General features: G+C 51.5%; 9 protein-coding genes across 9 annotated transcripts; 4 read left to right on the forward strand and 5 right to left on the reverse strand.

The window, feature by feature from the left end:
* Window positions 1–58: 58 nt before the first annotated feature.
* On the reverse strand, window positions 59–4420 carry YALI1_D15692g (uncharacterized protein; the record flags this gene model as incomplete). Its single annotated transcript, XM_502749.2, has 1 exon — window positions 59–4420. One exon carries the CDS (start codon window positions 4418–4420, stop codon window positions 59–61), a length of 4362 nt encoding a protein of 1453 aa, XP_502749.2.
* Window positions 4421–4777: 357 nt separating this feature from the next.
* On the forward strand, window positions 4778–8074 carry YALI1_D15696g (uncharacterized protein; the record flags this gene model as incomplete). Its single annotated transcript, XM_502750.3, has 1 exon — window positions 4778–8074. The coding sequence occupies one exon, from the start codon at window positions 4778–4780 to the stop codon at window positions 8072–8074; it is 3297 nt and encodes a 1098-aa protein (XP_502750.3).
* Window positions 8075–8137: 63 nt separating this feature from the next.
* YALI1_D15734g (uncharacterized protein) lies at window positions 8138–9318 on the reverse strand (the record flags this gene model as incomplete). Its single annotated transcript, XM_502751.4, has 2 exons — window positions 8138–8650; window positions 9187–9318. The coding sequence occupies 2 exons, from the start codon at window positions 9316–9318 to the stop codon at window positions 8138–8140; spliced, it is 645 nt and encodes a 214-aa protein (XP_502751.2).
* Window positions 9319–9613: 295 nt separating this feature from the next.
* Window positions 9614–10885, forward strand: YALI1_D15744g (mitochondrial 54S ribosomal protein uL2m; the record flags this gene model as incomplete). Its single annotated transcript, XM_502752.3, has 1 exon — window positions 9614–10885. The coding sequence occupies one exon, from the start codon at window positions 9614–9616 to the stop codon at window positions 10883–10885; it is 1272 nt and encodes a 423-aa protein (XP_502752.1).
* A 910-nt stretch (window positions 10886–11795) lies between these two features.
* YALI1_D15792g (uncharacterized protein) lies at window positions 11796–14716 on the reverse strand (the record flags this gene model as incomplete). Its single annotated transcript, XM_502753.3, has 3 exons — window positions 11796–14387; window positions 14478–14529; window positions 14610–14716. The coding sequence occupies 3 exons, from the start codon at window positions 14714–14716 to the stop codon at window positions 11796–11798; spliced, it is 2751 nt and encodes a 916-aa protein (XP_502753.1).
* Window positions 14717–15301: 585 nt separating this feature from the next.
* Window positions 15302–15904, reverse strand: YALI1_D15807g (uncharacterized protein; the record flags this gene model as incomplete). The annotated part of the gene is made up of 1 exon (XM_068282687.1): window positions 15302–15904. One exon carries the CDS (start codon window positions 15902–15904, stop codon window positions 15302–15304), a length of 603 nt encoding a protein of 200 aa, XP_068138788.1.
* A 4103-nt stretch (window positions 15905–20007) lies between these two features.
* YALI1_D15848g (uncharacterized protein) lies at window positions 20008–21156 on the forward strand (the record flags this gene model as incomplete). Its single annotated transcript, XM_502755.3, has 1 exon — window positions 20008–21156. The coding sequence occupies one exon, from the start codon at window positions 20008–20010 to the stop codon at window positions 21154–21156; it is 1149 nt and encodes a 382-aa protein (XP_502755.3).
* Window positions 21157–21698: 542 nt separating this feature from the next.
* Window positions 21699–22733, forward strand: YALI1_D15865g (uncharacterized protein; the record flags this gene model as incomplete). The annotated part of the gene is made up of 1 exon (XM_502756.3): window positions 21699–22733. The coding sequence occupies one exon, from the start codon at window positions 21699–21701 to the stop codon at window positions 22731–22733; it is 1035 nt and encodes a 344-aa protein (XP_502756.3).
* Window positions 22734–22869: 136 nt separating this feature from the next.
* Window positions 22870–24945, reverse strand: YALI1_D15897g (uncharacterized protein; the record flags this gene model as incomplete). The annotated part of the gene is made up of 1 exon (XM_502757.3): window positions 22870–24945. One exon carries the CDS (start codon window positions 24943–24945, stop codon window positions 22870–22872), a length of 2076 nt encoding a protein of 691 aa, XP_502757.3.
* Window positions 24946–25270: the final 325 nt, after the last annotated feature.

The raw sequence follows: 25270 nt of genomic DNA on the forward strand, positions 1-25270 counted from the left end.
CAAATCGGTATCTAAGCCGGCTGTATAATCAAAGTATTAGTAATATAATGCTAGTGGCCTAATTAACAATGTTGATATCAGCAAAATCCGGTTCCACCAGCTTTTCGATTTCATGCGACAGTGCCATAACCCACTGTTCCTTCTCCTGTCGAGAACGGGCCACAAAAATGTACCGATGGCCACTGACACCCAGTCGATTGACGGTTCGCAGCTTGGTGGCAGAATTTGTAGTCACGGCCTTCTTTCGAGGGAACCACAAAATGATGCATCGCAGAGTCTCACTCTCGGCAGACTTCCACCCGTCCTTGTACATGCGAGGTACCACCTTGTCCGAGCTGAGATCGCTCATTTCGTCGCGGGTCAGAATATCTGACTCCGCAATGTTGCCGGAGTACACGTAGGCCTCCTTGAGAGGGATGTCTCTGAATCTCTCGTAGTCCACCTTGTCCATAGGGATACCTCCGAGCGTTCGTCTGTAAACGTCATAGAGAATGAGATGTCCATGGCACAGGACCGCGTAGTACAACTTGAATGAGCCATGGGTCCGTGTCTTATGGTACAGCATACCCTTCATGATGATTGAACGGGACCACGAGATACCTGAAACATTGTACAGCGTAGTAGAGGCTGAAGCACGGGCGGTTTCCCACTTGGGAGACGACTCTCCAATAGCTGCATCTAACTTATCGTCAATGTAGAGACGTTTCATGTTGTTTGTTCGGAAGTCGGCAGATACTTGCAGCTGGTTTTGGGCCACCACTTTCCAATAGGCAATGAGATCCCTGAGCTTGTTGACCCACAAGTTTCGACAGTGCGAGTTGTAGGCCTGTAGACGCACGATAAGACCGTTTTCCATCACCAACTCAAACGTCTTGTGTTCGTCGAAAGAATCAACCTCGCCGTCTTCTCCTCCCAGGCCCTGAGACGTGCTTCCATGGAGAATTCGAGAGCCGTCAAAGTCCACATTGTTGTCTTCGTTACCAATACTGTCGTCGATGTCCTCCTGGCGTTTGGTAGCACGAACTTGGACAACTTCAAGGAGGTTGATGAACCCATCAGCCTTGATTATCTGAGCGGCCCGTCTCTGCATGTTGTGCAGAGCAATGGAATCCTTCTTTTGAAACTCCGACTCGGTGATACCTGGTTTGAGCCACTTGATGATAGGAGTGCCCTTCATCTCACCGGTGCCCTCCTCAGACTTGAACGGGGCAATCTCGTACACCCACTCCCGCTGTTCCTCATTGTAGGCTTCCTGGCATTTGAGATCTTCGTCGGGAAGAGGAAGAATGGCATTGCCGGGCTTGGCAAAGAAAAGAAAGTAGTCATGGGTGGAAAAGTACAGGTTCTTGTAAAGAAGCTTACCGAACGAGTTCTTTTTGGAGGAGAAGGCGCCTCCTAGCTGTCCATTCCAAGACTTGAGACGCACCAGATGACCCTCAATGGGGGTGGGCTCCACCAACTCCTCTCCCTTGATTGTGATTTTGTCACCGTAATGTTCTTTGACACGCAACTCCAAGTCGTGCGTTCGGTTGAGGGCCCAGGAACCATGCAACTCCTGCTCTCCAAAGCCCTGGACCCACTCTAATCGGTCGTATCGACGCCATCCAAGACCGACTCGCTTATTATTCACCCAGTCATCAATGGTGCTTTTAAATCGTGGGTTTTCAGCCAGAGCCTTGAGCGCCTTCTCAGTAATGTATTGGTGAGCTCTGGCGGTGAGAACAGCACCTCGGCCTGACTTTCTTTTGGCAGCCATAAGATTTCTAGAAATGTACTCGTCGATAAGTCGGAACTTGCGCCAAGAGACCCGAACAGTTACAACCACAGCCAGATCAGGCACTCGCACATGCATGTCCTTGTCTCGTCGGGCACCCAGAATTTCGGAGAAGAATGCAAACCACCGAATGGACGAGTAGGCTGAGCGAGCCCGCAGAATGTAGATGACAGTCTCACGCTTGCTGGTGTACCACAGGGCGATGGTCTTATCCAGAGATGAATACAGCGACACATTGACATGCTTGCCAAGTGTCAGAAACATTTTGGCGCCAGTCTTACCCTTGGTCACCTTCTCAACAGCCTTGATGGATCGGGACGAATAGAATTGCAGCGAGATCGGGTTCAAGGGGTCACCTGTGCTTCGAGCAACAACAATGTACTCTCTCCATCGTTCCAACATTCGAGTGTCCCCTGTTTCTGTCTCGTTGAAGTCTTTAGGTAGATGCAGAGCTGGACTGGTCTTGACCATAACTAACATCTTCTCGATCCGCACAATCTCTCCGGCGGATTTTTCTCTCAAAAACCTCCAGTTTTTGACCGTAGCGTCTCGAGTACGCGAAGACTTGTCTTTCATCTTACCAGCGACATTCTTTGCCCGGTTCATGAAGTTTTCCTGAAACTGAAGGTAGTAGTCACTCTGAGAAGGTCCCGCATTGGCAGCGGCGATAGTAGCAGGAGTCATGACTTCAGCACCCCGCGGTTCGTTACCATGACGAAGACCGGTATGTGGAACAGTAGGATCTCCGTCTTCTTTGACCTCATCAGGCTCTTGACCTTCAGGTCCCTCTGGAGCTTCAGCTACCTTTGAATCATCAATCACCTTTTCAGTGGCATCGGAGATTTGGCCGTTGTTTCCAAAGTCGTCAGATCCGTCCATCAACTGTACGTTCTCAGGTAGACTATCCTGTTCCTGAAGCTCGGGTAGCTTCTGTTCTTCTTTCCAGCGCAGCTTTTGACCGGGTGTGAGACCACTGGGACCAGAAAACTTCACCTTGGAAGCAGAAGTTAAAGATGAGGGCGCAGGAGCTTGCTGGAACCCCTTTCCCTTGAGCACATCTGCGCGATTGGGAGCCATCAAGATGGATTTGCCCTTGTGGTCTTTCTTCGAAACGTCATAGCCACGGAGTGTAGGCTCATTGTCTGCGTCCAGATCTGAATCAAACTCCTCGGACAAGCTATCAGCATCAGACATGTTTGTCTCGCCTACGGCATCCAATGGTGCCAAACTCGATTCGGCCGAGTGGAATGAATCGATCGTGCCCACCGAACCAACAGCATGGGAGGTATCTGACGTTTGAGACGACGTTTGGGTAAAAAGAGGGACGTCTGAGGCGGAAGAACGACCCTCAGAGCCCAGATTGTAGGGTGCAGTAGATGCACGTTGCAGTTTTGGAGGCATCTCTAGTGGTCCAATGCCATTTTCCTTCTTGATATCGGAGGAGGCTTCGTGGTTGGGCCCACTGTACTTTCTCAAAGAATGCAATGCAGAGCCATGGGGCTGTTGAGACATGACACCCACAGGTTCCCTGTAAGATGTACCGTCCGGATCGTCACTATTGTCGTTCTTCTTTTCGCTAGAGTGGTTCACTGCATTGCCGCTAAAGTCTCTGACCTTGATACCAGGTGGAGCTGTGTGTGGACTAGAAGGATGTTCTCGTTTGCTAGAACCAAATCCAGGAAGTTTCACAATGGGTACAGACATGTCGATTGTTTCGGGTATGCAATCTGGAAGATCCATTTCCTCCTCGTAGTCACTATCTGTCATGATCCCCTTTCCCTTTGAGTTTGATCTTGCTCGTCGTAAAAAAGTTCCTCTTCTTCTGGAAGAAGGAATAGAAGACTGGGCGTTGAGCTGGTCGGAAAACGTACCTGTGCCTCTCCTAGGCAGCTCTGGTGTTGTTCTACCACGAGAAAATCGCGACCCCTGGAAAGACCCGTGTTCCTTGACACTGTGGTTGAATGTCTTTGATTTGTCACGCGAACTAGAGCCCACCTCGTCCCACTTTGTGCGTCCAAAGAAGCTCTTTTTCCTTCTTTGAGCGCTTAGAAACCTATCGGGATCCACGTCAGACTCCTCGGACTCCTCCTCCTCTCTTGCATCCAAGGGCAAATGGGGGTCTGAAGGAGGCTCGAGCTCAGAATCAGTCATGTCTGTCGCACTGGAATCGTACATCTCCATGAGCTCCTCCAACAGATCGTCACCGTTCTTGTTGAGCTTGGAGATAAGCATCTTTTTGGGCTTGGACAGCGCATTCAGGGGGTTTCCAGGGAACACCTTCGAAGTGAGCTTGAAGAAGGGACCTAGAGAAGAACCGGCGTAGTACCTCATGACCTTATCTGGGGGTTGTTCAATCCACTCCTTGGCCAGAGGCCCCACCACCTGCACTCTCGACGACCGGTCCATATGGTCTGGGGTCGAATACTCCATTCGAAACACCGTGTATGAGTTTAGGGGCACCTCATTGTACACCCACTCATTGTACTTTTGGCGCACCGAGTCGAGGTTCTCGTAGTCTGCCAAAAGATCCACCTTGCCCTCCATGGGATGAGCTCGGCGGCCCTTCAGAAACGGCAGGCCCTTGTCGTCGTCAGGCACGATTTGGGGCGCACGTGGTGAAGCAGCCGTTGATCCATCCATTGACATGCGTCTGAGTTAGTAACTAGAGGAACCTGTGGAGTAGGTCTGGGTGTCAGCCACATGATCACGTGACATATGACAGGCTTGCAACTCTCCTTTCCTCGCAAATCTCTCCCTCTTCTCACACTCACTCGTTTCTTGATGTATATGCTGCCCTGTTTCCAACACTGCCTAGGTTTGCTCGGCTCGTACAAGACTAGTTGCGCTGCAAGTTTATGCATGCCAGTCTTAGTAGAGTTCAGCGTGGAACATAACTGAGCGATGCGATGTGCATCAAGACCCAATATCCATCAGAGCACCACATCTAATGCCCCACAAGAGACACATTGAAACCACTCTAGACACTCTTCACAATGCCACACGATGAACGACTCCATTGAAAATCTCAACAACCTGCTTCTTTTGGGCGTCATATTCGTCACAGGACACCCGAAACTGCCCTGTGAAGGCGAATCAGCCCCAGACGGCTGGAACTGGCCCCCATCGACCTGGTTTCGACTCACAAACCTGTCGGTACCCTTGAGGGAGCTGAGATATTTGTACGACACTAAAGCGATTCGAGTGACATGCACTTCGACGCCTCTCAAACAACTTCTATCCCTGAGAATCTATCTGGTGCCAGAAGAACTAAGAGTCAAAACCCAACCCAAGCACCTGTACTCGTTCGCCCTCCAACATATGCACGATAAGCGAAAGTCGGCAATCAGCCGCTTGATACCCTTCTTCTACATACCAGGAAAACAGACACCCATCGTTCCCTTCTATAGAACCAGTCTGGGAGTCATCACAAAGATGGTAACCTCGGAGGAACGGCTCAACAGCTGGCTTAGTCATCTGTGCAATGATCCTGCCAAAAAGACGGCAAGCAGGGACGAGCTGGAAAGTGGCAAAAATCTTCTCATGAGTCTTTACGAGTCTGTTGACTTTGTGCCTCAGTATGACCTTTCTGATCCGCATGTTGATGCGGTATTCAGTGGCCATGTCGACAACCTCAAGTCAGAGCTGTACCCTTACCAGGCAGAAACAGTCTCACAAATGATGCACATGGAGGAAACCCCTAGGACGGCTGTCAGCGCGAGGTATTTGTCGGTAAAGGGTTTCTTTTTCCATCCAGAAGATTTGGTGGCTCGCAAGGAGTTACCCGAAACCACCGGCTTGTCTCGAGGAGGAATTCTGGCGGAAAATATGGGTCTTGGAAAGACGTGCATTTGTTTAGCATTGATATGTGCCACTCGAAAATCGATGGCAACTGTACCTGCTCAGTATAGCGATACTCTGTCTGAAACGATGATGAAGCTACCGGGCAATGGCAAGATTTCTCAGCTCAAAGTGCTGGTGGCTCAAAGGGTGGCTGAACTAGGAGCTCCTTGGGGTCTCTACGCAGACCGTCTCTCTTCTTCGTGTGTTGCAGTGCTCTCTTCCATCAGATGTACTTTTCTCATGCCTGATATTCCCCGTGTGCGAGTGAGTAGTCGTACAGCCGCTTCACGCGAGCAAAAACCGCCTAGGCGTATCCATCTGTCAGCTACTACGCTTCTTGTTTGTCCAGACTCGCTACCGTTCCAGTGGCTCACTGAGACCAAGAAGCACACGGAGAATCTCAAGGTGATCCATGTCAGTTCTGTGGACAAGGCTCCTGATCTGGACACTGTTCTTGACGCCGATTTGGTGATCATTACTAACAGTATCTTGAAGGAGGTGTTCTCCAACCCAGCATGTTCACACATTCAGGACATTAGGTGGAAACGGCTGATTGTAGATGAAGGTCACGTGGTTGGAAATAACAACTCCATTCTGGACATTTGTGGGCAGGAGTGGATTGCTGAGTGTCGATGGGTCGTCTCAGGAACGCCTACAGCCGGATTGACGCGTCTAGACACAACGACTCTGTTCGACCACAAGTCCGATCTTCAGAAACTGGGCCGAATAATGGGTGAGTTTCTCAAGATTGAACCGTGGAGTTCGAGCCCTAGCTCGTGGCAGCAGTCGGTCGTGAAGCCTCTTCTAGCTGGTCGGTACGACGGCTTTGAGCACGCTGTCAGGGTCTTGTCTGGAGTTCTAGTGCGTCATCAGATTGAAGACGTGGAGCAAAGCACAAGGCTACCGCCCCTCTACAATGACGTGGTCTTTTTGAATCCCTCATTCTACGACCGAATTATCGCGAACCTCTATGTCTCCAATATCTGTCTGCTCAACTTGGTTGATGAAAAGAAGTTCGGTTTGAAAAATCTTCTCCGTCGACTCAGAGGAGCCTTCGTGGTCTCCACCAATTATGAGACTCGAGATATCCAATTCTTTCTCGATGAGCTGAGTGCTTACATCTACGAAAACCGGGTGGCTCTCACTGGCCCCGATAATGAAAATGATGCTCGGCTTATCAAGAAGATCTTTTCGGCCTTGAACTACGCGGCAACTTCTGGCAACTGGCTCCAGATTGCCGGAACACAAGAGATGCCCTTCTTTGTGGAAGATGAGACTCGCACATCGCGTGCCTTCCAGATGGCTAATCCCCTTATCGTTCGAGACAAGCGTGAGTACGGAATTATTGGAGGTGCACCGCTGACATATCTACAAAGGGCCGCCAGTGAGGATGAAAAGCTGGATCTGTGGACGGAAACGAAATCCAAAGATGGCACACCTTTGGAGGGTGTTATTAAAGAGCTGTCTGATGATCCCTTGTTCTCAAGCAGATTCTGGACATCCTACAACAGAAATGTTGACAATAAGAGAGAGCGGAAAGACAAGAAGAATCCAGCCGTCAAGAATTTTCATCATGCAAAGCAGAAAATATCTCCCGAAGAATATCTTGAAAGCGTGGGTTTGAAGGTAGAGTCTGCTCCTACAGGAGCGCCTCAAAATCACCATTCGCAATTGGAGGCGGATTATCCAGTGAGTGACAAACCCACAATTGTCGGAACTGGCTCGTCCAAGTTGTCTTACCTGGTGTCCAAGACTCTTGTTCTTGTTAAAGATCACAAGATCATTGTTTTTTACGAAGACGTGGACTCAGCCGTCGCTGTTGCTGAGGCCTTTGAAGCAGTAGGGATCAAGCACCTCATTTACACGACAGACAAGGTTTCAAAGGAGAGACGCGCCCAGTATCTCGCCACGTTTGAAGCGACGGACAACTTCCAGGTACTTCTCATGAACATCAACGCTGCTGCGCATGGTCTCAACATCACCTCTGCCTCGTGGGTATTCTTTCTTTCTCCCGTGTGGAGACGAGACATCGAAGCTCAGGCTATCAAGCGAGCTCACCGTATTGGTCAAAAGTCGGAGGTGCACGTAGAGACCCTCGTACTCCAAGATACTCTGGAGGAAGATATTTATCGACGTCGAACGGAGATCTCAGATGCTAATGACGAAACCCCAAAGGAAATGGTTGACGACGACCAGCTGCGAGAAACGCTTCTCAACTACGCTTTAACATCCATGGAGAATCTTCACAAAGGAACGACAGACGAAGTCGCGTTCTTTGACAAGCCTGTCCCGCTGTATATCAAGGTCGATAAACACGACCAGTTTGAGAACTCTCTGGTTCACTTCGAGGGTCTGCCGGTGAGAAAGAAGAGGAAGAAGACTGTGGTTGCTGATGGATTTGCATCTTCCAAGAGGAGTAAGGGAAACTTGGTTAAAAAAGAAACTACTGCAAATAGATAGCATTTTTAATACTACAGAAGTCGAAGTAAGCGTATAACATTCAATCATTTAAATCATGTCTATTTAGATGGGCTCGCTAAGGACGTGGTTGAGTCGAGCAATCTTGGAGGCGACAGAGACGTCAACGGTTCGCTCAGCAACCTCGACAATGAGACCACCGAGGATATCGGGGTTAACCTTGAGGTTGAGCTTGAGCTCACCCTCACCAACGAAAGAAGAGCCAGCAATGGCGGCCTGGATTCGGTTGACGGTCTTCTTGTCGAGCTCGGAGGCAGAGGTGACGGTGGCCTCAACGAGACCCTTGGATGCGTTGACGAGAGTCTCGAACTTCTCAATGATACCGGGGATGAGAGCCAGTCGGTTGTTGTCGGAGATGACGGTCAGGAAGTTGGTGAGAGTCTTGTCTCCACCAACGGCCTGGGACAGGACGTTGACGACAGTCTGCTTGTCCTCGTGAGAGAGGGTGGGGTTAGAGACAATCTGGGCAACCTCGGGCTGCTGAGCGAACACGTCCCGCAGCTTGGCGAGAGAGCCCTCAGTCTTGGAGAGGTCAGACTCCTTGGCGGCGGCGGTGTACTGAGTTAGTAAATAGCAATAGAGATTGGAAGTGTTATCTGGAGTTGGCGTGTTGGGAATTGACGTCGAGCCTTGGAAGAATGTACGAAGTTGGCATGGGAAGAGGGATTGCGCATGTCGTCTTGTTACTCCATAGAGTGTGTGTTACCCCAACATTGAGCAATTAACCTACAGTGACGAGGTTACACGAGGTTACACGCAACAAAAAGGTTGACAAAACACGATATCGAGCTCTGAGAGCTGCTCAATTCGTCGTTAAATCAGCCAGCTGCATGTTGCCTCCCATTGATCCTTCCTCTCCTCCTCTCCCTTCCTGCATTATGTTGAGTAGTGTTGTGCTGGCCTCTACTACAGTACCACCATGATTGCATCCATCCACGTGTCAAGGGTATCATTCCAGTCGAATTGCATCTGCAACACGACCCATCAGGCCAATTCAGTTCTTGTCAATTCCTCGCTGTCGTCGTTTCCAATTGCACCGTTTCCTCCGGGAAAACCGTCCCCTCCATCCTTCCAAAAAACACAATTATACCCACCAGAGCAGTAGCGTAAGTACCGTCGAGGCCGAAGAGCTGGACGGGGACCTTGACAGGGGCGGCGGCCTTGGTGGCCATGGTTCGGGCCATGGGCCGCATGGACATCATTCGAATGGCTCGGGAAGCGAACATCTTGAGGTGTGGTGTTGTGTCTGAGCTGAACTGTGTCGATATGTACACGGGGGAGGAAAACGGGGCGCACCATTTTTCGGTTTGAGCCAATGGGCGTGCACGCTGGGTGGTAGCGTATTTCTGGGCACGCCTCCACACTATAGAGCCCGTACTTGTGGTACCGGTTGGGAGGAATCGTAAGCGGTAAATCAGGGTTGGGGTAGTGCAGGTGCGAAATTTCAAATCATATCACCGTGAACAAGGTGCCAAAAGCGAAAATACTAAACCTCCGTACCGTCGCCCCAACCTCGACAAAATGAACCGACTCGTCTCTCGACACCTGTCGGCCCGAATTGGACGTATCGGAGCGATCCAGCCGGCCATCTCGCTGGCTCCCTTGCGGGCCTTTTCGACCTTTCCCAGACTGCGACAGGAGCAGCAGCCCCCCGTGGCTGAGGACTCGTTTATCGACGAGGAGATCAAGGGCGCCACTCCCAAGCGTCAGCGGGTCCGACCCACTCGAATGAAGCCGTTTGTGGACTCGGAGGCCGCCATGTTTGCCCGAAACACCAGTGTCAGCGACATCACCTTGGTGCCCGAAACGGTCGATCTGACTGCTCTGGAAAAGCAGGATATCTACATGAAGAGCCAGCGCAAGATCACCAAGGCCGCCGTCAAGTTCAAGACCATGACTCCCATCTCGCCCTCCATGCGATGGTACAAGGCTGCCATCTACCCTTACCTGTGGAAGGGCAAGCCCCACCGGGCTCTGACTGTGGCCCGAAAGGCCCGAAACGGTCGGTGTAGCAACACTGGCCGAGTCGTGACTCGACACCAGGGTGGAGGACACCGACGACGAGTGCGGCTCATTGATTTCTTCCGACAGGAGACTGGAGAGTGCGAGGTTGTGCGGATCGAGCGAGACCCCAACCGAAGCGGCCACATTGCGCTCCTCAAGAACAAGGAGTCCGGCAACTTTTCCTACATCACTGCTCCCGAGGGTACTCGAGCCGGTGACACGGTGCAGTCGTTCCTCAACGGCATCCCCCAGAACATCATTGACGAGTTCCACGGCCAGACCGACCCCGCCATGTTGGCCTACCGACTGTGTCGAAAGGGCAACTGTCTGCCCATGTGGATGATCCCCGTGGGTACCGTCATCCACGCCATTTCCACCGAGCCCCACGGCAAGGCCAAGTTCTGCCGAGCTGCCGGAACCTACGGACGTCTCATTGGAAAGGAGCCCGCCAAGAACAAGGCCATCGTGCGAATGCAGAGTGGCGAAGAGCGATACGTGCATCTCAAGGCCTCGGCCACCATCGGTGTGGTGTCTGCTCCTGACCATCAGAACGAGTCGTTCGGAAAGGCCGGCAGATCGCGATGGAGAGGTATCCGACCCACCGTGCGAGGTGTAGCCATGAACGCCTGCGACCATCCCCACGGAGGTGGACGAGGAAAGTCCAAGGGTAACGTGACGTCGCGATCCATCTGGGGCGTGCTGGCCAAGCGATACAAGACCCGACGAGGCAAGCACCAGAACCCCAACAAGCTCAAGGATCGACCTCGATACAAGGAGCAGCGAAAGTAATGTATATAGTATAAGTGAACGGGACCGTATTGAACGAACGAACGAAAACGACTGACTCAAAAGAGTGACCAAAGTATGTACTGGTATGATCAGCTGCCATGGAACTGCAATATATATTGTTGAACCATCTATGTATGTTAACACAATCCATACATCAAGACAGAGGTATAATGTAGACAAAGCAGAGACACGGAACAGAGGGCTTCGTGCAAGTATGATACAACTACTTGTGCTGCACTCGTACCAGTATGGCGGTGGTGTAAGTGGTTGTTAATGTTGCACGTATCCAATCATGCTGAGCGAGCCCTGGAACGAAGAACGCTGCATCTAGTTACTTAGTTAAGATTGTTTGGTTGGTAATAGTTGGAGATAATTCATGCTGATGGTATACATTTCAGGGTTGCTGGCATGTTAGCAAGAAACAAATAGTATCATTACATACAGAATATACAAGATCTGAACAAATAAACGACAATATTTTGCTTTGTAATACTGTTATGCCTCAGTATTCCAGTTTGCAAGATGTGAGTTAGGTTTCGTTGGTTGACGCGTTGTTGGTGAATACTTATACCTTAACTATTAGTCAAGACACATCCTGCAAGTAGTCAGCCTTGAGCCGCGAATATGCCTACTACAGGATCAGAAAAGGCACATACAAGGCACACAAGACGCAATTCAGATACAGTATTCAAGGTGTCTGTCCATAGATATGTCTAGTCTTTATACTATATACGATACTCGTACTTCATGGACCAAACCCAAGCTGGCCCACTGTGTTCCCCTTTAAAAGTCTACATTCACCCAAAAACCCTAGCCCACTCAATAAAACCAATATATATTATAATACTTGAGAAGAACACTTCTCTTTTTTGAACCGAGCGTCGAGTTCATTTGAACCTCTCTTTTTCCTTTAGTGAGACTCATTCCAAGAGTTGGAAGTGGCAGCTTCAGGATGAGCCTCAGCAGGAGCACCTGGAGGAACAGAACCAGGGGCGCCTGCAGCAGTGCCAGCAGCAGCGCCAGCAGCAGCACCCCCTTCACCGTTCATCATCAGATATTGGTACCAGTCGCCAATATTGAGCGATTGAGGGGCGTATCCAAATCCACTGGCCGCGGTGGGCTCGTCCTCGGGCGACGACTTGTAGGTGCCGCCTTCGGTGTGGCTGGCTCCGTCGGCGTGGGCAAACATGTCCGGAGGAAGCGCGCTGGTGGCGGGCTCCTGGAGCTGCGACTGCAGGTTAGACATATCGCCAGTCACGTCGGGGAAAAGCTGCATGGGCTGGAACGACTCAAAGAAGGTGTTCGAAGCCGGCGGGGTGTTAGTGACAAAGTAAAAGTCCGGATGCGGGGTGCCGGGCTTGGATGGCAGCGTGCCGTTGAAAGGGGTGCCGGGATTTGTAGGAGGCTGTCTATCGCCCAGGTACTCCTCTCCTTCCTGCTGCGATTGCTGCTGCTGGTCAAACGCATGATTGTTGAACTTGCGTTCTGGCTGTGGCTGATGCGTCTGTTGTTGCTGTTGTGTGTGTTGCTGTTGTTGTTGCTGCTGCTGCTGCTGTTGCTGTCGAGCATGCTGCTGCTGTTGTTGTTGTTGCTGGGCATGTCGTTGCTGTTGGGCATGGTGCTGTTGGGCGCCATGTGGTGGTTGTGAAGCCTGGTGCTGAGCTTGAGGCATTTGCTGCTGCTTTGCTGCGTCGGGTTTGCTGACGCCTCTAGCATGACGTCGGATGGTCTTGGCCATGTGATTTCGAATGGGCTGCGACTCGTTCATGTGCTTGAAAAGCTTGAGCACCATTCGTGCCACCACCCACGTCTTGCCGCATTCCTCCAGGGCCTTCATACACACGTCCAGCGACCGGTTGGCAGACTCAACCACCGACGGCGACTTGGACTCGGTCTGGTACACAAGCATGATCATGGCCGAAAAGAGCGTGTACACCATGAACGCCGGGGTGTCACGCAGCTCGTTATACGCTAACATGTTCTCCATGATTTTGGCAATCATGTGAGCGGCCTGGAACGCGATACCCCACGAAGGGTATGCGCTCTCGTTAGCCTCTGACGTTCGCCGTTGCAGAATGTTGCTTCGGTGCACAAGACACAGAATCGTGTAGTATTGTGAGTGGAGCAGGGCCTTGTAGAAGTTGTGAGAGCCCATATCCTTGACGGAGTACTTGAGCTCCGGCGGCAGGTTGTTCATCCACGAGCCCATGGCCATGTCGCAGTGCGAGACGACGGGAATTCGGTTTAGTCGGTGCGAGTGCTCGGCACCCACACTGAATTGTTGTCGCAGAACAAGCCCCATGATTTCAGACAGCTTGACGGCGTGAATAAAATAGAGCGAGTGGAGTCTGTTGACGGGGTAGGGAGACGGGTAGTCAGGCTCGTCCTCAATGAAATCGTCTTCGGTGAGCATTGGCACATCCGAGTCTTCCAGGTTGATCATAACAGGTCGCCCCAAAGATACGGCGATGGCTCGGTCTCGGAAAAAGATGACCCACCACACCCGCTTCCACATTCGCTTTTCGGCCACCGACAGCGACGAGTTTTCCACAGATCGATGCAGACCGAATCCTTGCGCCACACACAGACCCACACGCGACCAGTAGAAGACGTTTTTGGTCACGTCTTCGGGACCCTCCCACCACCAGCCCATGAGGGCCAGCGACTGCACAATTGAAATACGATCATTTTCGTAGTTGGAGTCGTACAGTGCCTTGGCTCGCTTGTAGAAGGTGAGCGACGCCTGGTCTGACGACCCATTGGCGTCCAGTAGAGCCGGGTTTCTGCACACTCGAGAACCAGCCAGCAGAACGGCCTGAAGCAACAGCAGCGACGGCGTGTTGACGGGGTCGTTGTAGCGGCGCATGAACTGTGTTCTGTTGACAATTGGGATGACCGGGTGGATCTTTTCAAAATAGCTCTCCACAATGTCGTCACACAGTTCTCGGGGAGGTAACAGGAAGGCTCCTCTCAGTTTGAGAATCTCAATCTCTTCGGGATCCAGTTCATGGAACACGGGGTTTCCACCTGTGATTTCGGCTGGCAAGGGGTAGTGGTAGGCTTCATTATCCGGGTTAGCGTCCAACAACAGATTGAGGTTGGACGAGGAGCCCAGAAACGCCACCCGGCCACTCTGTTTAACCACCTTGGAGTCGAGCATTTTGAGCCACGTGTTGGACGAGTCGCTGAGGTTGGGGTTGGCGTCCGGTTTCGTCTCGCCCTCGTGTTGCTGGTACTGTTGCTGTTTGGTCTCCTGCTGAAAGTGCATGAGCCGCTGCTGGGCAGTGGGGGCCGTGTTGGGCGACGACGCTGTGGAGGAAGACGCGTTGGAGGGCGCCTGGGGGGGCACGGAGCCCTCGTCGGACTCCTCGCCGCCGTCCGTCTTGCGTCGTTTGCGGTCCTTGGTTCCCTTGTCCGCCACCTTTTCTGCCGCCGCCTTTTTGTCGTTCTTTTTCCGCTTCACTTCGGGTATCTTGCACTCGCATCCAAATGCTTGACAATTCTATGTTAGTTGATATGGCCTCATGTCACTCACACGTCGACAACGCTTTTGTTCCTGGAGTGTTTGTTTCTTCCACCCCACCATACTCACGGTACACGGCATTCGTTCTGTAACGTCACATCGGACTTTTCGGGCATGGCATCTGTGTTAGTACTGAGTGGTTCGTCGCGATCAGCTCCACCTATCCGTCCGTCTGACAATCTTCCCTCCTCTCTCACTCACACCTCACAAGCCCTGGAAGCTCGCGGCTTGGCCCTTCGATAGCCAAATTTGGCGTTGCCTGAGCCGCCCGGGGTGGCGCCCTCCTCCTCTTTGACCTTGGAAGACATGGTATCGTGCGTTGCGTCGTGCTTTGTTTTTTTGGGGGGGTCGTTAGGGATGCCAAAGAAACTGGAAACCAAATTCGAGACGATAATAAGTTAGTTGGCGATGGAGTGTGTGGTGACCCTGCTCACACGCATGGCAGAATCAACTAAGTTTGGCTCACAGCACTTTCAAAGCACCCTGCTAAAGGACTCCTTCCCTAACCCCCTCCCGCCGTTCGGAAAAAATGGAGACCCCCGGGGATGAAAGTCAAACCGCCTGCACCTTGGAGACGCACAGGGGCCCTGCAAAGAGGTGGAAACTCTTGTCGCTTGAGCTTCGAAAAGGGCTGGGGTTCGCACGCGGCGTGGTGGACGGCCTACCAAAATACCTCTTAGCGTCTGGGCTTATACGCTAGGGTGCAAGAGTGGTCTACTTGGAGTTGAGCCGTTGCAACTGGACTTTTGAACCAACCTCAAGTCGTCTCGTCACAACCACCGCCGCATGTGAAGATGCAATGGCGCAAGCTGTGTGGAAACGCCTGGTTCTTGTTACTCTTTGTGCACTAACCGCCGTTTCCCCTCTCCATGCCATGCCATGACCACTTGACGTCAGCACCAGCCAGTACATACAGTACCTTGCACTTGTATCTCCAGTATTGCATAATTTCTCATTCTACTGACAGACGACCAAATCTTGAGCTTGAAGTGAGTCATGACCAACATTGGATGTGCGATACGATACATACAAGTGCGGTACGAGTACGGCGGTACAATACAATACAATACAAAGATATTGCTGTGGCTCCATTGTCTTATCTCGAAACCTTTTTTGTCACGTGATTTGCGCCCAAACCAACAAGACGCAATACTGAAGGGGGAAGAAAGAAAAAAAGGGAATGTAAAAGGGAATGGAAAAGGGAATGGAAAAGGGAATGGAAAAAGGGAAGAAAGAACAGTAAGAAGAGAAGGAAGGAAAAGAAAGGGGGAAATTTGGGAAAATTTGGGGAAATTTGGGAAATTTGGGAAAATTTGGGGACAAAATTGCTTCCCCTTCTTTCGACTGTGCAGACCCATGTCTCTTGTGCCTATACAATGGCGAAAATGACGTGAGATTTCAGATTGTACATGATGGAGAAAGTGGGGTAGTAAACAGGAGGAGAGATTGATTGTCAGAATGGTCAGAGTGGTCAGAGTGGGTGTCTTGGCGGGCATAGTAGGGAGGACACGTTGAGGTGGAGGTGAGAGTGAGGGTGAGAGTGAGAGTGAGAATGAGGGTACGAGTATGACTTACGAGAACTACTGTAGTATGAGAACTAGAATCAGTGTACCAGAATGAGTACGACGAGAACGAATCGTGTACCAAAATCAGTACGACGAGAACGAATCGGGAAGACAACAACGAGAATACGTCTGGTAATCGGGCTCGAGCTCAACTCACTGGTTCCCTTCATCACGTGACACCGTTGGTTTCAGGTAACAATCGCCTCGTTTTGCCGTATTGTCTTCTTGTCTTTGTCTGCATTTTGCCCTTTTGCTTCGGAGTTTGGCTTTCTTCGGTTCTCTCAAACCTTGCCGTCCTTGTCTCTCGTGCCAGTGGATGACCATGGATGTTGGTCCTATGTCAGCAACACTGCAAGCCTGCGCAAGACGCAAAGGCTTAACCTACGAGCTGAAATATGTGGTTCGGAGATGGCCAAGAACCAATCATGGCGAGATGCACCATGGGACGGATGTCCAGGGGTTCTAGGAAGCAAGGCCCGACAGAATTTTTCCGACACAAGGTTGGACTATCATTTCCCCATTTCCTCATTTCCCTGAGGGATTATGGTTCGGTATACCCAGTACTTGATCTGCTCCTCGGGGGATGTCTCGGTGAGTGCGGGTACAGTCTTGGGCCGGTCGATTCAAGTACGGTACCTGTATCGTGCTTGCTACTGACTAAGAATCACCAGAACATTCACATGAACGCCAAGGGGCCAAGGAAGCGTGCCGCGTTCTCGCTGTACACCCATGCACCTGTTTCAGGAGATTGATCCAGGTCAGCCTCAGAGCCGTTATCTAATTCTCGCTGGAGAGAGGCTCCCAGTTGAACCTCGGCCCAAATGCACATAGTCCAGGTACCTCCGGCACGCATACCACACCTATCTGGCCCACTCACAAGGCCGTTTGAGGTCTACCTTAACGTCTGAGATGCAAGCCAACAGACAGACTCCGACAAACAAGCCGTTACCACACTACGACTACCAAACCCTAGGGCGGTCGGGTCATGGCTGTGCATGGCGTCTTTGTCCAGATCGGAGTGCCGATCAACAGTGTCAAACCGTTTCATCCGCTCAAATACGGCTGCAAACGACTGCTTTATCCATAAACACCATGCATCGGAACGTAACGGAACCATTCTTGTGGGCCAGGAGCCGTTTGGAAGGCCTCGACCGTTACGTTACAAGCGAACACTTCACGTGTCCAAACAATGGCGGTAGTGTTGTGTGGTAGATTGCGAGTACGAACGAGTATGAGTAGCTGGAACAAACACATTACGCCCACCGTCGATCTTACAGTACTCGGCAGTACAGTCCGTACAAGCCAGTTTGTTCTCGCAAGGTGTACTCGCCTGTGAATCACCTTGCTCATGTGCTCTCATCACCCCGATATCCCGATACCGGTAACGTTGAGCCAGATGAAGACCCCGACATGGTCTCCGACGAGATGCAAGACGCGGTACTAAAATAGACCGTGTACAAGCCCGGTGCTTCGAGATTGCTACCGAACTTGAACCGCGCCAGAGAGTGACCTGTTCAGTGACTCAGACGCACCACAAGTAGACACGGAGCCGGTTCTTGTTAATGTCCGTTGTGCATGTCGGTGTGATGTACCGCTAGCACCGGAGATTATGGCAAGAGTACAAGTGCAGCACAAGTTCAGCACTAGTTCAGCACTAGTATTGTACGAGTATCCGTACCAGACCGATGTATACCGAAATGGGAGCCACTGTTGCGCTGAACTGGTGGAGAAAGTACGTCTATGTCTTCTCAGCCATGGACACGGGTATTGCGTTGTGAGCCATCATCTTCTCGGTCGAGTGTGTGAAGCACGAGCTCAACGGTGGAGCAACGCCGTGTCTGAGGCCGGGACAGACAATAGACCTCCAGCCAGACTCCCCATTCCCAAAATTTATCGGCCCAGATCATATGTCATGACTGGAGACCGGAGACTGGTATGTTCCAGACAGACTTCTCTCAGGCACTTGTGACCATGGTTCTCACCTAAAGGGCTATGGTTCAAGACAGCTATGATGGCTATATACTTTGATGTCCACTCTCTACGTGGGGTGGCGAATCAGGATGACCTTTGCAGGCTGGTGTTCCCTGAGACCGTAGGAGAGTAGCATTCCTTGTCAATATGGGATCTACTTGTAGGTACAGTAGCTGGCCGTATTGTATCGGAATAAAAAACTACAGAATTGACAATCCTCGCCATCCGTCAGTGATGGCAACTTGTAAGCAAAGTGGGGTGGATACGAGTATGTTACTACGTCGATAACGAGTCTTTACCATACACATACTCGAACTGGAGTAGTTTTGTTTGATTGTTTGTTTTATGTTTTTATACAATCTCTACCATCTTCGGCACACCAAAGTCGGTGGTTTGACATCACATCGGAACATGTCGGAGCCACTACAATTGCAGTGAGAGTTGCTGAGGAGAGGAGAAGAAACTGTGTATATATAATAGAAGAGCGCCAGAGTGAGCATGTCAAGACCAGGTTGTTTCTTGACGTCAGACCTTCTGTCAGTATCTACTTTCCTATTTACTGCCTGCATCTACGGATGTGCATATCTACTGTGCACCCTAGAGCCCTGACGACTCACGGGACACATTATGGGTGTTAGAGCTGAGTGTCGCCACTACCGGCCCCTACTTGTAGGGCCATCTAAGAACTCGTCTGACCCATTCAACGGTAGACGCCGTTTGACCGGTAAACCCCATTTAGCCGGTAAAACCCCTACCCCTGAGTCCGTCTGTAGCCCAGTGCCCCGAAGCCCAGTGACGAAGCCCTGTCCATAACTTTTTCCGTGACCGTCCCTCCCCTGACCGCTTTTTATACTCGTGCAAATATCTCCAGACCGTTAATCCGAAGTAATCATGCCTTGATACTGCAACCTGGGTGCCCCCACTCGACCCTAGTGTGACTTTTTCTACATAGCAGTACAGTAGGTAATGTAGCATGCATGCGCCTGACGCTGGGAATAGCTCGACTTATTTACTTTTGCCTCCCCATTCCAGGCTTTGGATCTATTTCCCCGCGCCATTGAGCAGATTGGCCAGCAGCCAGGCCGCCCTGTTGGCATCGACTGACGAAATGAGGCACTTGTTGAACACCCAGCCGTGGCAGCCGTAGCAGCCATACCACCTCTTCTCCTTATTGGATGGACGTGCCAAGCCCGGGTCTGCTTGTCCGAATGCACACAAGCTGTTGAATCAGCCGCCTAGACACCTCTCCATCCACCCACCGCCTCTCCTGCCGCTCCACAGTTGATTTTCCGGCCCTGGCCTCATCTGTTGAGCCTTTTGCCAAGGTGGTGTGTGACCCCCACCAGCTTCCCCCACGGAAAATAAGACGGTTGCGCAACCCTAAATCCCTGGCCCAAGCCAAGTTCTCGTACTGTAGCACACAGGACAAGGCTCTAGCGGCGGTTATAGATGCAGAGTCGAGCCCACGGTCCGATCTCGGCCAAGATACAGGTGCATATTTGATCTGTGTTGCTCTGGAGACCGCAATACCGCCACAGGCTGTGTATTTGCCTCTCTCTGCTGGATATTGAATTCTACGTCGCTCTTTCTTGCTCGCTAAACCTATTCTACAGTACAACTAATAGTGTGATGGAGTAAAGTAAATTATTCTACAATCTACTCGTGCCCCCACGCAGATTGGACCCCCACACTGCAGAGGCAAAACATACATCGGGCTAAGGGGGACGAGACAGGGGTGTTTTGGGGCTGGAAATGGCGTGGCTCTGGGCCGCAAATATGTGCAAAAACAAATTCCGCGCACAAACGCCCGTTTTCCCCGCACAAAATAGACCCACCCTACCTCTCCAGTGGACTAGACGCTGCATACTTCGCTGCACCCTCTGGATCTACCCCGCTCAACCTACTGATACTCTCCTATAGCAACAAGAAGGTATTTAAACCGCGCGGGTTCCCCAACTCCAAGTCTCTCTTTCTCATTTCTAAAGGACACGCACACACACTCACACTCACACTCACACTCACACTCACACTCACACTCACACTCACACTCACACACATACACAATGCCTATCACCCAGAAGATTCTGTCGCTCAGCGATCTGGAGGCCGCGGCCATGCCCTACGCCGAAAAGGCGCCTCGAGACTACTGGGAAACCGGATCCAACGATCTGCTGACTCTGGCAGAGAACCAAAACGCCTTCAACTACCTCAAGATCCGGGCCCGAGCCATGCGGGGCGTCGGCACCATTGACATCTCGCCCAAGGTGGAGCTGTTTGGCCGAAAGTTCCGTGCCCCCATCGGTGTGGCCCCCTCAGCCTACCACCAGATGGCGGATGATTCCGGCGAGTGTGGCACAGCTGCGGCTTGTCAGGCCCGAAACTGGCCCATGGGACTTTCCTCTTTCTCCAACAAGCCTCTGGAGGAAGTCCGAGAGGCTGGACCTGATGCAGCTCTCTTCTTCCAGCTCTACGTGTTCAAGAACAAGAAGACGTCAGAGAACCTGGTCAAGAAGGCCGAAAAGGCCGGCTTCAAGGCCATTGCGCTGACCGTCGACACTCCCTACCTCGGAAACCGATACGCCGACGTGCGAAACAACTTCAAGCTGCCATCGCATCTCTCTGCCCGAAACTTCGAGGGCACCACCGACCAGCCTATTGACAACGCCGCCGAGGCCGACTCGTGGGCCCGAAAGATCTTCAACGGCGAGGAGTGTCCCCCCGACGCCAACGTGGTCGACCCCGATATCAACTGGGCCGAAACCATCCCTTGGCTGCGATCCATCACCAACATGCAGATCTGGGTCAAGGGAGTCGTGACTGCCGAGGACACCCATGCCGCCATTGAGGCCGGCGTGGACGGAATCTGGGTCTCCAACCACGGTGGCCGACAGCTGGACTCCGGTCTGGCCACCATTGACGCTCTCCCCGAGGTGGTCGAGGCCGCTGCTGGCCGAGTCCCCATCCACATTGACGGAGGCATCCGACGAGGAGGAGACGTGTTCAAATGCCTTGCTCTGGGCGCCGATTTCGTGTGGCTGGGCCGACCTGCCATCTGGGGTCTCAAGTACGACGGCCAGGCCGGCGTGGAGCTCATGGAGCAGATCATCGAGGACGATCTTAAGCTCACCATGGCTCTGGCTGGCACCAAGACCGTGGCCGAGATCAACCGAAGCTGTCTGGTTCGAATCGGACCCGCCATCGTCAAGCTTTAGAGATGATGGTATACCAAAAATAGATGACTAAGTGAATGATTTGATTATGATGAAGGCATGATGAGAAGTATGTTCATGTCACGGTACATTCGGTTCACGATGATATATGTAGTTAATGGAATGATCACGCTAATGGATAGCGTGGGTGATTGAATGAGTTACAAATACAAGAACTTTTAAACAGTGAGCTGATCAAATAAGTACTGTACTGACTGTGTACGCGTGCAAGTAAATACTCACAATTTTAGCCACTTTTACTTAATTTTTTACTTAGACTTGGAGCCAAAGGACTTGCTCTCCTTGCCTTTCTCAACGCACGGCCAGGTGCACTTTTCGAAGCCTTCTCATTGGTTAGTAAGACTGTGCTGCTGTTGAAATATCAATACCACCAACTATCAGCAGTTGTTGGTGGACCTTACGTCCATTCACCACCTTTGGCGACTCTCCTTTTTCTCCGGATAAGCTCATGCAGCATCTCACAATTTATTTCCCATGCTAAAGTACTTGGACACTGTGCAATCAATCTCACGTCTCAACACCCCATGAACTACAGAACCGCGGCCATCAAGGCCCGTGAGGTGGTCAGACAGTCACATACGCCGCGTTTCCAGGTGGCGCGGTCGCGGGCTCGAATTCTCGCGCTCTACCGCCAGATCATGAGATACACCAACAAGTTCACCAAAGACACCCCCGGATACAGACAACTGCAGGACGTTCCAGGACGAGACATGCTCCGATTCGCCATCTGGAACGCCTTCCACAAGAACAGATTTATTTCTGACCACAAATCGATCGACCTGATGGAGTTTGAGGGCCGGTTCTTTCTGCGCGATGCACTCAAAAGTGTCACCAACAGTCTGGACAGATCGACAGAAAGTCTAGTTCAGGCCCAGCATTACAGCAGAGACATTATTCGGCGTATGTACACCAACGACCACATTGTGGAGTTTCTGACGGCCCAGGGACTCGTTCCCTCGTCGCCGCTCTATCAGAGCGTCATCCACGACCCTGCCCTCGAAACCTCTCCTTCCCTCCAGTATGTTCGCAAATGGAAAAAATTTCTGGAAACCAAGTCCATGCCCGTGGTCCGGGACTACGAACATCACAAACAGCTGCTCCGGCTCGAATCCGGCTCCTCTCTGACGTCCCACGGCCTGCAGTTCATGTCATGGTTGAAGACTAAGGAGATCATGGCTGTGCTCTCCTCTGCCAAGAAATTCATTCATCTCAAGAGGGCGAAAATCTTCCCGCCAATGTTTGGACGTGTCTATAGAACCAAGGAGGGCTCATTATGGACAAAGGTCTGGAGACGAGCCTTTCACAGTTTGCCTCCCGTACTGGACATGGCCACATTCAAGCATCTCTCTAGTCTTGCTGACAACATTGAAAACGACAAGTTTGGAGCCATGCGCGTACAACAAGTACTGGACGGCTTTGTGGGCGTGGAAGAGTCGCCAGACGGCAAACTTGTCTGTCAAGTATACAAACCTCGACTCAGTAAGGCTCTGAGACCAGGAGAATATCAGGTGTCACAGATTGGTCGTTCGAGGAAAGGCGAAGGCACCATTGACGCGTAGACTACTCACTGAGGTCAGCTCAGTGGGTGCTCCACTAACAACCCTCATCATGTACATAACCACACAGCTATAGAATTAATGCATTGAAAATAAATAATCATCTCCTCCTTCTCCTCTTCCTCCGTCTGCTGCCTTCTTACTCCTCCTCCTTCTCCTTCTCCTTCTTCTCTTTGGCTTCAGGCTCGTCATCGTCGTCTTCGTCAATCAAATCGAAGACCTGGAACCGTTGAAGATCAGGAGCTACCATGCATCCAATGGACCGAGCGCCGTTGATAGAAAATGTGGCAAGTTGGGCTTCCCGCTTCTGAACAGGCTGAATGGACACCACAGAAACCTCGTCTAGACCGCCAGCAAGACCCTCAAAGTCATCGTCGGTAAATTCGAGTCTTTCTAGAGCGTCCCCATTGAGCACCATTAGAGATTCCGCATCAACCAGTTGAAGTTGCTTTGGAGGGGCCTTCAGTGTCATTCGATAGACGCTGGACTTGCCATCGCAGAGTCTAAAGAGATTGAGAGTGGTGCCAGAGACATCTGTGGTGGCCACATAAGTGGCTGTCTCTGAGCTGAATACATCCCAGAGCTTTCCGGAAGTCATTGGTTGGCTCTGACCCACATCGACAAGACTGTGAATAGCTCCACACGCCCGTTTCGAAGCAACATCACACGACCCCCAAAGCTCCTCTAGACGAGAATCAATATTGTGGACAAGTGGCTGGCTGCTTCCCTCCTCGTAAAAGTGGTTACACAGATAGTTGGCCACGTCCTCGGTTTTGATAGGAACCAGAGTCTCGTCTCCCTGGTTGGGCTCCACCTCATTGAGCTGCTCACAAAACTGCTGTAACCACACCAAGAATGCCAAAAAGTACTTGCTTCGACAACTGAATTCCCGCAGCAGTTGGCGGAGCGTCTTCATGAGGTCAATCGTCTGGAATATAGCCCGCTTGTAGGGCTCGGGATCTAGACCCAAAACAAGACCTCGTTCGGTCCATTCACCCAGACCTTTGAGGGAAGACAGAAGCACCACAATACGCTCGCAAACAGGGATCATGTTAGTGACAATGAGCTTGAAGCACGCGTCGTAGCACACAGAGGCCTGTTTTCGCCACTTTTTTAGTGCCTTGTCTCCCAGCAAGTTGCACAGCCAGTTCTGAAAGTACTGGTCGGGGGCTCCGGTGAGAAGAATGTCAAAAATCTCCGAGCAGATGCGCTTCTGGTCCCATCCTGTAGGCTCGTATACAGAAAACAGTTTTGCAAAGTTGGCAGCTGCGAGTTTTTGAGAGGCAGCCATTTCAGTCTGGAGCAGCTCAAAAGACTCCCTCATGTATCCCAGAAGCGCCAGGATACGACTGCTAGTAAGCGCCACGTCGACGAGGTAGGTGCCAAACTTTTGCAGGAATTTGAGCTCGATGGGCAGATAAGTGAGCTGGTCTCCTTTTTGCATGATAATGTGGTATGTGGGCGAGGTTGCTCTGTGGCCAATTCGAAGAGTATCGTGGGCGACTCCGAGCTCAATATTGTCGACTGTGAAGAGTCCAAAGAGGTCGAACCGCAGAAAGCCCTGTTTGGTGACTGAGCACAAAATGTCCATGTCCTGGGTGACTGGTCCTCCCTTTTGGAGCGTATTTTTTTCAGGGTTAACACTGCCCTCGGTGATGATGTCGCCATCTAGTTTGCGGGCCACCTGGATCATCTGTTCAATTGCGAATCGTGACGAGAAGACGGACGCCTTGGAAGATGCGAGAGACGACAGCTTGGGGAACTGGTAGAAGGCGTCGAGGTCGAGAAACTTGTCAAAGAGCCGCTGGGCCTCCGGGACAGCCGTCGGTTGCTGCTGGACCTTCAGCGACTGGTTGATCCACTTGACACACGACAGGTCCGACGGCTGGGTCGTTTCGGAGCCGGCTGGAATGATGACATGGTGGATCAGCTTGCCTGTGTTTGAGTCGTGGACGTTGCAAGTGCCGTCCGAGTAGCCAATGGCCAGCAGTCGGCCGTCCTTGCTCCACGACAGGTTGGAGATGTTTGCCGACGCCAACGGCTGTTTGTGTTTCCAGATCAACTGCGCGTTCATTCGGTAGACAAACAGCATGGCTCCAGAGCTGTCTGCAAACGCCACCAGATCCATGGTGGGACACCAGGAGGTGAGATCCGGGTTGGTTTTCGCAGGCAGGACGCCATTGTGCAACGGCTCGAACGCCTTGCCTTGTGTCATGCTGTGATGAAGTTCGTTCTTGAGTCGTACAAGTACTGTACTGTATGTACTGTGCACTAGTAGGGTGTTTCGTGGTGGTGTGCATCTCGCTATATTTGTAAACTGTAATTACTTGCATTTACTTGGCATTTAGCTGGGCCCTTGAAGAAGAAGGCCCCAACCACCAATTCTCCGCCTATTTGAGCTCAAGAAAATACCAGAATCGATTGTGGATACATCGTAACGGTTGCTCTCAAACCCCCGTCTCTCCCTCCGCTCCCCAAAGCATGTATGACGGGGTCTCTTCTTGTCCGCCGATTCTAGGTACAAGAATTTATTAGAGTTG

The sequence above is a fragment of the Yarrowia lipolytica genome, chromosome 1D, assembly GCF_001761485.1.
Source record: "Yarrowia lipolytica chromosome 1D, complete sequence".
Lineage (NCBI taxonomy): Eukaryota > Fungi > Ascomycota > Dipodascomycetes > Dipodascales > Yarrowia > Yarrowia lipolytica.